This window comes from Temnothorax longispinosus, chromosome 3, assembly GCF_030848805.1.
Source record: "Temnothorax longispinosus isolate EJ_2023e chromosome 3, Tlon_JGU_v1, whole genome shotgun sequence".
Taxonomy (NCBI): Eukaryota; Metazoa; Arthropoda; class Insecta; order Hymenoptera; family Formicidae; genus Temnothorax; species Temnothorax longispinosus.
The window spans coordinates 4,673,967-4,687,584 of record NC_092360.1 but is presented as its reverse complement, the minus strand read 5'-3'; the positions used below and the strand labels follow the sequence as shown (position 1 = coordinate 4,687,584).

The 13,618-nt window shown below is 40.0% G+C and overlaps 1 protein-coding gene across 3 annotated transcripts in view; it reads left to right on the top strand.

The window, feature by feature from the left end:
* The window catches only part of LOC139809606 (transcription factor hamlet), an 80,184-nt gene extending 76,088 nt beyond the window's left edge, over positions 1-4,096 (top strand). For 2 of the 3 annotated variants that reach the window (XM_071772611.1, XM_071772610.1), the window contains exon 8: positions 32-4,096. In XM_071772611.1, coding sequence (XP_071628712.1) covers positions 32-2,038 — 2,007 coding nt within the window. In that variant the 3' untranslated portion in view covers positions 2,039-4,096. The remainder of the gene's footprint in view (positions 1-31) is intronic. The other variant, XM_071772612.1, reaches the window with a different exon arrangement.
* Positions 4,097-13,618: the final 9,522 nt, after the last annotated feature.

Genomic DNA, 13,618 nt, shown 5'->3' with positions numbered 1-13,618 from the left:
AGCCAGTAGCATCTTCTAGTATCGCTAAAAGTCGAACATCCGGCAGGTCTTCACGGACCCATCAAACCTACAACGCCATATCAGAACGCATCACGTGGGGGCGAGGAGCCACGCTTGCACGGAATGCGGCAAGACCTTCGCGACCAGTTCCGGCCTGAAACAGCACACCCACATTCACAGTAGCGTGAAACCCTTCCAGTGCGAGGTCTGTTTTAAGGCGTACACGCAGTTCTCCAATTTATGCCGGCACAAACGCATGCACGCCGACTGTCGCATGCAGATCAAGTGCGTTAAATGCGGACAATCCTTCAGCACGGTAACATCGTTATCGAAACATAAGCGATTTTGCGACTCCACGACTCCGACTGGTCCGCCTGGAACCATGCCTCAATTACCGACGCCAGCGACGAGCCCCTTTCTGGTGTATCCACGACCTCCCGTGAGCCTGCCAGGTGGCTTGCCTTTTTATCCGCCTAGTCTGATGGGTCCTTATCCAGGAATTTTCCCAAATGCTCCGAATTTTCTCAACACTCCTCTGCTTTTCCCGCCGAAAATCGAAGAGGTCGAGAAGAGGAGCGACAGTCCCAAGAAGGAACGTTTTACCCCTCCAAGAGTGTTGTCGCAACACAATAAGGTCTCTCCCTCCACGGCGGAGGAGGCCACTTCCACGTTTAGGCCATCTCCGGCTAGACCTCCTGTTCAACCGACGCCGGAAAGTGATGACGATCTTTCAAAGAGAAGAGAAGCTAGAAGCAACGAACGAAAAATGGAAACTGAAAGCACTTTGAAGGAGGAGGCGACCGAGCAACCGTTGGATCTAAGGGTTCAGACTAAGAAACAGGACGCTATTTCAAAAACCGCAAATAGGAAAAGCCGTACTCCGTCGCCAGCCCCAGTACCGATGGAGGAAACGCCCGCACCTCCCGATCGTCCGAAATCGGAAGAGGATGTTGCCGCTCCCCCGCCGATGGAACTCGAGTCTAAGGATGTCCAAGGAAGTAGCCCGCACTTGAGGACCAGTCTGTCAATTGAACAACCGCCGACCAATACACCACCTCACATGGCTTATCCCAGACCGATACACCCGTTGTTCCTCGAAACGATGTATCGCGGTCCAACGGGAACCTTCCCGGGATTTCCCAGCGCACCGCCACCTCCAGGAGGAGGTACTCCGGAATCTAGGCTGATACCTCCACTTCCACCCTTCGCTCCACCGCGCGGGCTTCCTTTTTTAGGCTCGCTTATGAACGGGCTCAGCGGCGCTAGGCCAGGAGCAGGATTCGATCTGCTTGCCCGGCCGCCGCTGAGCGCGTTCCCTGGGGTAAAGCCGTTCCAAGAGGCAGTAATGACGCCCCATCATCACCATCATCATCACCATCACCATCACGTCCACGGCAAGATGAAGGATCGGTACTCCTGTAAATTTTGCGGCAAAGTGTTCCCTCGCTCTGCCAATTTAACGAGGCATCTGAGAACGCACACCGGCGAGCAGCCGTACAAGTGTAAGTACTGCGAGAGGTCCTTCAGCATCTCAAGCAACCTGCAGAGACACGTCAGGAATATCCACGACAAGCAGCGGCCGTTCAAGTGTCCGCTCTGCGAGAGGTGCTTCGGACAGCAGACCAACCTCGACAGACATCTGAAGAAGCACGAGGCTGACGACGGTAGCGGAGTGGTGTCGGTCGCCGATTCGCCTGGAAGCAGCAACGAAAACGAGCGAGAGGATACCTACTTCGACGAGATCAGATCCTTCATGGGCAAGGTCACTTACGGCGGTGAGAGCGGCTACGGGTTGCCGCATCACCCGGCCTATATTCCCAATCGTCTGCACGAGATAAACGAGTCCAAGATGGAGGTCGAGTATGACGAGGACGAGGACAGCGAGGAAGGTGTGTCTCCGTTGGAGGAGACAGACGGACTGTCGCCGATCGAGGCCAAGGAATCCCCGTCGCCCTCGCAGTACGACCTGAAGCTGAGGGAGAAGCAGGAGCTGCTCAATAATAATACCGCGGAGCCGGTGATCGAAATTTCGACATAGCCCAGAGGTCAGTCTGGGTGATCTGCGTGATCGCTTCGAAGGACGAGGAGAACTCGTCGTTCGTGTACAGAACTATTGTGGGATATACGTTCGTCTTAGAACTCTCGATCGTGACGGCGTTACCTTCAGGAATAATGTCGATGCAGGATTATTTAGCTTAGAACGGTCCGCGTACTTAGACTTTGCAGAATATCAACCATTTGCTTCTACAAGGCGAACAATTCTCGAGTATAATCGGGTTATTCTCCGTGATTATATCGCGATCGATACCGTAAATCCATGGAAGACAACCTATAATAATAATTATAATTATACATTGATATATCCGTACCGGAATTTTTCAGAAAGAATTTAGTGAACCCTATTATACTTGTAAAACAGGTGCTCTGTAAAAAAAAAAAACGTAAAGAACTCGACGAACATAACGAAGATTCTTCTTATGTAATCCTTTTTTACACTCCACGTTTGTTTGCACTGGAAAAGCGTATTGTAAAGATCAACAAATGGACCATTTAGCCCCCTTCTTACACACACACACACATGTCACAAGCTCTTCTATAGTCTAGTTCTATAGTTTCTACAGACTTGTTATGAATGTAAACGCGCACGAAATTCAATGTTATCCCCATTCCGCCCCTCTTCGTCCTTAGCATCGATTAGAGGATGCGCGTATTTCTGTAATATTATTTATTGCTATTATTAATAAAGTTAATTTATCATTATTATTAAATCGCGTCGCTCGGTAAAGGGGATCATACGTTATAAGCGAGAACGATCAAAGCGTCCATGTGAGAGCTCTGCGAATTTTATGTAAACGAGTTGCGATGTATCCATCTCGATCAATGATCCAATCACCGATGTTTCTAAATCCGAAATATATCTACATATATGTGCGCGCTATTCTCGATTGGTTTGTTTTTGAACGCCAGTATTAGTTGTATCGCGTTCAGAACGCGGACGCTCTTCGAGAGTTCGAAATTAGATTATTGTAAAATTCCTTTCGTGAAATGACTGTAATCGTTTCAATCAGTTCGAATTTTGAAGATTTTCCCCGAGATTGTTAGATTTTGTTAGAATATAGCTGAATGAAAAATGATATATTACAGGAAGAAAAATTCCATCTGCAGGATTTAGCTGCGAGACCTAGAATCTGCGAAATAAGAAAAGTACATTTTCGCATCGTGTTCGTGTATCAAAATTGATGTATTTTAGCCCGCGAAGCCAAAGCGACGAAGAGAAAAAATTGACGCGTCGTGCGTAATCACCTAACTATACGCGGCGCGAGAGAATGTGTATAATTAAATAATTAGGAGGCAACAAAACCCTTACGAAAAATTGTACAAATTTCCACAATTAGGTGATATAACATTTGTAAAGATAAAAGGAAGAAGTTTCAACGCGATTTTTATTAATATATAAATACGATTCTGAAGCGGTTTCTCTTGCGGTAGGCAAGACAGAAGAGTCATGTAAGCTAACGGACGTTCCTCGCATTTCACCCACCTAGTAGAAATATTAAAATGCGTGTCCCTAACGTGTCATCGATGAAGCGAGGAAATTAATAATGAGAGATAAGCATAGTATACGCGTATACATGTGTACCAAGTACGCTCGCGATTAATAAAAAATGAAACAAAGAATATATCGTTCGTTTGTAATCACCGAGTTGAGGCTTGTTTTTTCACATAAAGGTTTTACGAATACACGTTCTACATATCTCTGTTTCTATCTCTCTTTCTCTCTCTTTCTCTCTCTCTTTCTCTCTCCCTCTCTCTGTTTCTCTATCTCTCTTTCTCTTTCTCTTGCTCTTTCTCTTTCTCTTTATCTTTCTCTTCTCTTTCTCTTTCTCTATCTCTCTCTTTCTCTCTCTCTCTCTCTCTCTCTCTCTCTCTCTCTCTCTCTCATTATAGACGATAATAAACTTATGAAATGATTAAGCATAAATATATTGAACGAATTACTTAAGGAAAACTATATTATGACACTGTCTATCTATACATACTGTATAAAGGCATCCTGTAACTTCATTATGATTACTATTAAAATATTACACTTCAAGTTGGTTACCTAAGCGATAATGCCACCTATCGATTTTCCTTTGCCTTGTATTCCTCTAAGAAGATTTTAATCTAATAAGCTTTGATAAATTTTATTATTCTGTACATTGCTCACACAGATTTAATAGAAAAAGATAAATAATACAATATAAAATAGAAAAACAATATTATATTCTTCTTAAATAATCACATAGTAGCCTTTAATACAAAAATAGAAGAGACAAATCAAAATAAATTAGAAACTTTGTTTTCTAGAGAAAATATACTTTTATATAAAACAAGCTATTTTTTAACAATAAAAAAATTTTAGGCATGACTTAGATCATAAATTATTCTGTGCTATCATTATTTATTTTATTTTATTAAGTATTTATGATCAAAATAAAAACCATAAGAATAAAAATAAAAATTAAGTTTCACTTTTATTAATTAAACAATTTCAAGACTCGCGGGCGCTTATTTATGTATCCATCTCATTTTTGACAAAATATGACGTATTTCGATTTTCATAATTAGAAGAATCAAATGCAACATGTCATTTCTTCAGTGCTCGCTCTCTATTGACTTGTGCTGCGCTCTGGTACCGCATACTTCGAGATAAGCTTGATATTTATCAAGTGATTGCAAATGAATTAATAATAAAATTCACAAAAATAATCTATAAGCGTGGCAGTATGCTCCTGTTTTATATGCTTTTCATTAAAACAGTTTGAAAACTTGCAAAATAGAAAGAGGCTTCTCTTTTATCGACGATAAATAAGATCTGCTCTAAAGGCAAGAGCTGCAGCAGTTGATGTCCATTCATCCTTAAGACGCTAGATTACGCTTTATCTCACAATTTGTATCGTTCAGCCATAATTGTTTTTATAAAAAAAGAAAGTATAGATACTTTTTAAATTGTAAGAAAATTTTAAGAGAAAAGATTATAAATTATTTTTATTTTTACAATTTTTGATAATATTGATAAATCTCCATGATACACGTTAGAAAAATTGCTTATAATTGTTATGATAATTTAATATTATTGATAATAATGCAATTAACTTAAAAAATTAAAAAACAAATGTTATGAAATGCAAAGAAACTCAACTATCCTTCAGTGATTAGACGAGTTAATTGACGGCTGACCTGACGTTGAATTAATGAAGGTTGAACTTTGCCTGTACTATACGATCGTTTGAATCGATCCTCGACGCCCACTCGATCCGACGTATTATCGTACTCCATTCGATCCCATTCAAGTCTGTCTGACTGAACAACAATGTTCGCACATACATTACACAAACTCTTATCGTTGAATCGCCAAAGAAAACAAGTAAATGTCGCTGCGAGTAATTTGATGGTATAACAGTTATCACTCTAATAACGTCGTTTAGTAAATTGCATTATAAATAACATACACAAATTATTTCTCTATTTATAATTATATTGTAAAATAACAATTTGATCATTATATAGTCATTCTGTTTAAATTTATGTAAAACATTTACACATTTTTATCTTTATCTCTAAATAAAATATAATTACTTGTTATATTTCATATCGTCGGTATGTAATTAAGTATTATTATCTTTTTTGCATTCTCCCGCCGTACTCACGGATCTTTGCTGCGCGTAAGTGCCAAGGTGATAACATTGTTACGTAAAGTTATCGCGGAAGAAACTCGGATAACACGCTCTCTAGTTCACGCTTCGATAAAATAAAAAGTCAAATTGATACTCTCGTTATACTGCTTAATAATACTATTTAAAGTATAAACTTATTTGAATTTTTTAGGGTTAATTACAGAGCGTTGCGTTTAAGTAAGCATTATGTCATAATCCAAACAATTTTCTGTTTGCCAGCAAACGTGAACATAGTTGCAGAAACAAATCGACAACTCTGTCGAAAAACTTCACGAAATTTTACTACAACTCCTGTTAAATATTTACCCAGTAATTTGCGTGAAAAATATATCGCTTTACGTATCAAGTCTCGCAGTCTGATTTGATAGCAAAAAAAGCACCGTCTTCATCAACAGAGTTGTAAGAAAGTTAATATCCACGCCATATAACTCATCGCGACGCGAAACCAAGATTTTTTCGACGCGCTGATGAAGGGCACGGACGGGATAATCAAAAGAGGCATATAGGTAGAGAAAAAAAATATTGAAATACAAGCTAGGAATTTGATATATTTGGACAATAAATTTGGTATTGTTAGAAAAATAGAAAAACCTTAAAGTGCTTATATAATCATGTTTTTATTTTCTTCTTGTAAGACGGCCAGCGAAAAATAATGATCAATGTCCAGCAGGGTACTCGGTTTCGGGAAAAAAAATCGCCAGTCAATCGTACCGGAAGTATCGACGGCGCCTTCAAGATTTTGATAGCGCGATCAATGCAATCGATACGCTCGCGTGAATGAAAGCTAAGATGCAAGTAGAAGAAAGGAAATGAGACGGAAAGGGGAGGAAGGCGCGAGAGGATTTCTTCGCGTTGCGAAAAGGCGTCGGACGGCTCTCGTTTGTAGCTCAAGAACGGAGATAGGGGTATCGGCGATCGCTCCGAGCCACAAAAGAGCGGCCCGAGACAAGCGCGAGCGAGTCTACAACGGCATCGATGAGGCAATAATTCTACGCGCCAACGAACATTATTGCCAACGTGACGTTGACAAAAACGGCCAAGTTAATCACGAAATTCCACGCGGTCTCAGAGTGGACCCGCGCGTTTAGAAAGTGGAAAAAATCGTACCGGGTCGATCGATCGATTAGCGGTACAGATCGATAGTACGTCGCTAATAATAGTGCTATTTATTATTTATGACTTTTGATGGGAACTTTAATTAAATCCGCGACCGCGAAATTTTCTTATTCCAGTTGCGCAAATCAGGCAGTTCCTTCTCAATTAGATGAGAATTCAAATAAGAATTAAAATCGTGATTGAGAATTTTAATTGCATGTGAAATGTGAATTGTCTCAGCAAAGTGGAAAAAAATAAAGGAGAAACCGGAGACGTAACGTACACTTGTAGCGTGTAATTGATTTATTTTCGGTACACGAATTCCGAGAGAATCGAAACGCGTGCTTATTCGTCGCGCTCGCGGATTAAATGAGTTTCCGCGAGCGCGCCGATCGCGAATCCCGTCTTGCTTGGGATATCAGACTCTCCTTTTAGGACACCAGCCGACCAGCTATATCGAGTCTTGCTCGCTCGTTTTTCTTATTTCTCATCTCGGCACGTCGCGCGTCTCCTTTCATTTTAACGCATGATCGCACACCCGATCTGACCGGCGCAACACACCCACCGATCTCTAATCCCGCCGTGTGTACGCAGAGACGGCCGGTCGGGCTCATAGATCGTGAAATAGAAAACGAATAGCCCGGTTGAGAGAGAGATGCACGGTTATCCGTTTACAAATAATTTCCCGGCCGATAAATTATGCGCTCGGGGACGAAATTATTTTCACCCGATGAATATAACGGAATGTAAGTAATAGCGTAATAATACTAAATTTACGGTTTGCCTGCCAAAAAATCCTCTTAACATCAATATATCATTATCGCGATAATCAGCTTCCACGTAGTTTCACGCTGCTTGAGGACTCTAATAAGCTTGAGCTGTCCAACGCGAAGCTATGCGAAGTGCGAAGGATGCCGTCAGATATATCCTTGAATATTTACGTGATATTTTATTAACTACCTGGAGATGCTCGCGCAATCATCGTTTTACATATATGATTGTTACAAAAAGTTGTCGCGATCAACATCTTCTTCTACGTAGTTATATAATTAACTCGATCGCCACCACCTACAACAATTCTTAAGACGTAAAGCAAAGTCATATCTGCGATTTCTGAGAGCGATAAGATGATAACAGTAATTTAAATAAATTTGCATAAATTATTTTCCATTTTATTTTATATTTTATACTGTAGCGTATGTTATATATTTAAACTTTTATACAATCTAGGCTCTATCAAATATTTTAGATTTTAAAGAAATTTAAGATATTTATGGTTACAGAATTATAGTTTTTAATTTAACATGTTTAAAACATTTGCAAAAATATTTTAGGAGTTCCTTTTATGACCTCAAATCTAAGATTAAAAAAAATTGATCGTCTACCGAAAAATGTAACATTATTCATTGTAATTGTTAAGTAATGTAAACGTAATCATCTAACTGGATCAAATAAATATTTTTTAAACATATTATTACTTTAAAACAAGATTTATATTCATTCGATTATAAATTACTTTTTCTTTATTATGTAACAATTTTTAGGAAAAAAATCTCGATTAATTTCTTCCTTTGTCCAACGTCTGTGAAAGATAATGAATCGCGTGTCAACCATACGATAGTATCACGCGTCCAGCGTCCACCTGGACATATATGCAGGAAGGACATTCATATCCAGGAAGGCCAGCTTGAAAGACTCTCTCTTTCTCTCTTTCTCTCAAGACGCCTAGGCAAATCGGTTTACATTACTTTCACTGTTCGGCGAAGTTTAGTTGACTTGCCAAGACAACCTTTCGTTCTTATCGTTCTCGTTTTCATCACTAGATTTTCCTGCAAAATAAAAAAAAGGAGAGGAAAATCGATTAACATCGGCAGGCGTGAAATATTCGCTTCATGATTGCCCGATGACTCTTCTTTAATATCAGCGTCACAACGAAAAAAAATCAGATATATGATTAAAGGCCGTCAGAAAAAGATGCTCGACTAATGTCGCTGGGCTCAGTCAATTTACTAAACGCGATAGCGAACGACTAACGAATTCCGTTCTCGAATTAACAACGATTATTTATAATGCCGCGATTAGAAGGATGTTATTTATCTAATTAATGTTGTCTCGATTGAAGCTGCACAAAATTAATTAATCAGCTGCACAAAACGTAAATAATCAACGATACTTTATTGATTGCCTCGACACTTAATTATAATCGATGTACAAGAAAACGTTTGTATTCTTCACAAGGGAAAGTTAGTGTGATTGTTCGTTGTACATCTATCACAGCTCTCAATTTTCCCATAGAAAGCAATTTTGTTATCTATACGTAAAGAGATCTCCGCTGAGAACAAGACTTAAAGCAAACGCCGAACAAACGTAATCGTATGCAAGAAGAAGAAGTGCTTTATATAACTGATCTTTTTCCGGCTAACAAGTAGGAGGCAGATAGAGGCACCTTGACGATGAGCCAATCGATGGTCGCAAGACCGTGCAACCGGAAAATTTCCATTGGCAATTGCGTCTTATTGCATGCTCCCGATCGATACAAATAATTGTTATTGGCATACTGCGTCTCCGCGCGCCATTATACTCTTGAAAATCTTCTGACCCGCCATCTCGAATGATCGCGTTGTCCTCCACGAGTGACGATAACAATCTGCTGCGTAGGTGGATTCGACGTTAATTGCGATCCAAGGAATCACAAAGTATACTTGTGTCTATATACGTGTATTCTTATATTCCTGTCGGCACTTTCGATAATATACTGTAAAATATTAAGTCGCACGGTTCTCAGTGCTGAACAATGTACCGGGTAATCAAATGAAGAAGACGAATCGGTTACGTAAGAACGTACCGCAATAAATAATGTTTTTATTTCACGTTTATGTGCAGGCGAACGCGCCGTACAGAACTAAGCACATGGCGGTGTGGGAGTCGTCGCCGTTGGGTGGAGGCCTGGCGGATAGGCACGTGTGTATGCGACGTGTGTATTTTGCACACAGCCACACAGAGTGCAAATGTCAAGGGATTCCTCCGATCGGACTGGAGCAAGCATTGAGCGCACATGCTTAAAGACGTGACTTAAATTGTGGCGCAACTAGTCTTGTGGTGCACGTGGTGTGCACACATCACCGGCGTTACATACAATTTCGTTTAGATTTCAGCCAGAAATTCACACAGTCTTAATCTGGCAAGACTCAATATATACGCATAAATTATTAAACGGAAAAAATGCATTATAGTTTTATTTTACTCTATTCCTTTTTCCCCAGTCACCTATATAATCATATAATTAAAATAAATAAAATAATTTGTACCGTTATTCTGCACTCAATGGCACTGGCATGTTGTCAGTAAAGAAATATCTGACTAGTTGTATAAGTGATGTAAAATAAGGATACAATTCCGGTTTTTACCAATGATACACTTTTGTTGGATTGGAATAGATATTGTAAGTTTAATGACTAGTGTTGTTCATTGATACACACCGATATTTCGAGAGAAGTGTACTCTCTGTTAAACAAATGTCAAAGGATACTTTAGATCGTAGGAAGATAGACAATCTTATTCATAAGCAAGCAGGAAACGTTCCGAGCAGGGAACTTCAAGGTTTTTCAATTCAACGCAAAAAGCTGAAGCATGCAAGTATTTGTATTTGAAAGCGCGTATTTCTGAATTTTTCGAATTAATGATTTTTTGTTTTTGTATGTACGAGAACATTAAAAAAAGGTATGTTTACCTGTGTAAGATATATTCTGCCTATGTGTATCTATACATGTATATATTTTGCTTAATATCTACATTATATTTAAATATCTATTGTATATGCATATAAAATATATATGTATATATAGATATTTACGAATATTTATTATATATACATATATATAATACATATTTGTAAATGAAATATATTCTGCAGGACTTTACGTTTTGATAAATAATCGAATCGTCTAAAACTTTTGTTAGTTATATCACATACATAGATCCATCTCCGCTCGCAGCATGCCGAATGCTTCAACGAACGAACGGTGAAGCATCAATCAACATCGGCGATGTTTCTCCAACATTATCCGTGAGTAATTTTAATTCTCTATCGGGCGTCTGTTACGCCCTATCACTGAATGGCGCAGAGAGGGATCAAAGTGGAAAATATAGTGAATAGAGAAACGAGGTTCTCGCGTACGCGTGCATATACAGTATATACACCATCGTGCACATTCACGTGCGACGTCTCGGATCGTCGACCCTCCCCCACGTGGGCAATCGATAGGCAAATGTCAGGGGATCCCATGAATCACACCGCGATCGAGGAAGGGAGCGAGACAGAGAGAGAGGCGAGAGTAGAAAGAAGAAAGATAGAAAGAAAGAGGCTGAGAGAGCATCCCATTCACACACAAGAGGAAATATCGAATCTCATCGACGACATCTCGCGCGCCGGCGAAATGTCAGGGGAGATCTCTCTCGATAGGTGCGCTTTGCCGAGGAGAGACAAAGATGGGGGGGTTGACCGGGTGCCTCGATAGATCGCGGGAGCCTAAGAGATAAATCGAGGACCGCGAAACGGGTGACGAAAAAACGTTAGTGCCTTACATAAACGGACCACGCCCTGCCTGAGCATGTTCACCATCCGCATAGGTACATCGGATGTGTCGTCGTGTGTGTGTGTGTGTGTGTGTATATGTGTATATGTGTCTGCGTGTGTTGCGCGCGCTCCCGTGCTGTCTATGCACTCCTCTCGAAGCGTGTCGATAGTTGCTATGTAGTCGACACCAATGTATAACGCTGGCGGTCTCTCCTATTCCGATACTCTCCGCGGCATTACCTTACGTGGGTGTTCATAGGGCACCGGAACGAAAGTCTACCGGTTGCTTGCTATATTCTCGAAATGCTTCTCGAAATTCTATCTCGACCAATCTGGCGAGCTGACCTGGTATTTCCAGGTGCGCGAGTGTTTCTGACGATTATATCGGGAAACATGTATCAAAGCCGATTTGTTAACAACCGCTCCGAGGTCTCATTGTCTTTTATCGAGTATTACGGAGGAACATAATTTTGTACCTGCTCTAGTTGTAATGGTCTCTAATGGTCGCAATTTTAAGTGCTTAGATGCTTCATTACACCAGAAACTAGGTCAGGTTTTTTTTCTTTTCGCTTAAAGCACAAAGCTATATAATAGTGTAAAATGCATGTAGAAGTAAACAAGGAAAATGTTCCAAGAAAATTATTCTCTGTCACTATATTTTATATGTATTTTTTTATATTTTTTATATACCAAGTTTTTTCTTTTATTATTACGTTTAATCCCATTACCAAAATTTTAAATTTTAGTCAAGGAGCCTGAAGAAATTCTCATTATACATAATTTCATAACATAATTATCATAACATATGTTTTACTATTATAGTTCAAGTTTAGCAAGTCGTACGAGCCGTATACAAATTTTTCATATATAACTATTATACTGACAAAATTACGGATTATATATTGTAGAGAAATTTGTCTGTTATATAAAATCACAATATTCTTGTGATCAACTTGTAAGTTTTTTCTACTTTATATATCTTGTAAATTTAAGGAATATACAGTTTAATTAAAACGTCGTATTTTCAATTGTTTTTTTCGCATAATTCAATCAAGAGAAAAATGTCTTTGAGTAAAATTAATTTGCTCTACTTCGTGATACTTTAGTTGGTCGTCTCAAAGAAGATTTATGTTGTCGCGACATGTCGACCTCGAAATTCGGCGATGTATTAATCCAGCCGCGGATTGCGAAAGCGAAATTAAACGCGTTCTTCGATCGTCAGAAGGTCGCTTCGCCGGCCGCACAAGGTTTCCTTTTCGAACAGCGATGAACCGTACGATGGCGGAAGATTTCCGTGCGATAGAGCGTGAAAAGTGGAACATTCTACGAAATGTTCCTAACTAATCATTTGTTTTGCAGCCGCCGCGCCGTCTATATAAATGCGTTTTACAATGCCGGCAGAGATATGAGAACATTGACAGGTATCGGTAGATAGCATTATTTCTCTCGGATTAATATTTTTATGTGTTAAACCGATTCTTTCCTCTGACAGGAGAAAGGGGCGGCTTCAAGTATATTTAGTATTACTTTCCTTTAATACCGATCGTTCTCCAATAGCGAGAGAGACCACGTTACTTCCGCAACGTACGCACGGCGGATCTCTATATATATGAATTATGGAAGGCAGCCGTTAGCGTTGCCTCGTTATTATCGCTAACATCCGCCAATTATGTTATCACTTTTCCCGTGCTTTCCTGTTGCCGTGGAAGACATGTGCTCCTCTAAAAACGTCAGTGCGGCACAGACAAGCACTACTCTATCAATTACATGATCGGGTCAAAGCTCATGTTACTAGTAGACGCTTCCTCATAACTTACTTTCATCTCCCCCGTTATTACGATTGCTGTTATATTTCATTTTCAATTAGTTATGAGATCAGAGAATTTTCTTCCGAAAGCGAACGGTCGTAGAACCCGCAAAAGAATTGGCGCTGCAGGTGTGCTTATTCAGAAGAAACAATTCTCGCGTTGGCTGTAATTTTACGTTACTTGAACCATATGCAACTACGAACCGCCTGTATCTGATGTATGTTTTACCACCGTAAGTTATAAATAATTTCACCGTATACGTAGCACGGACCGTCCGCGGCCTACGCGATATCATCTTCCAACTCCGCGAACTCCGGCAAAATAAGAGCGATATGTTCGCTTATTTCTTGTTTTTATTCCTTCTCGAGTCCCGCTTCTCGCGATGCGCGTTTATCACGGCTAGCCAGGCATCTCGTAAC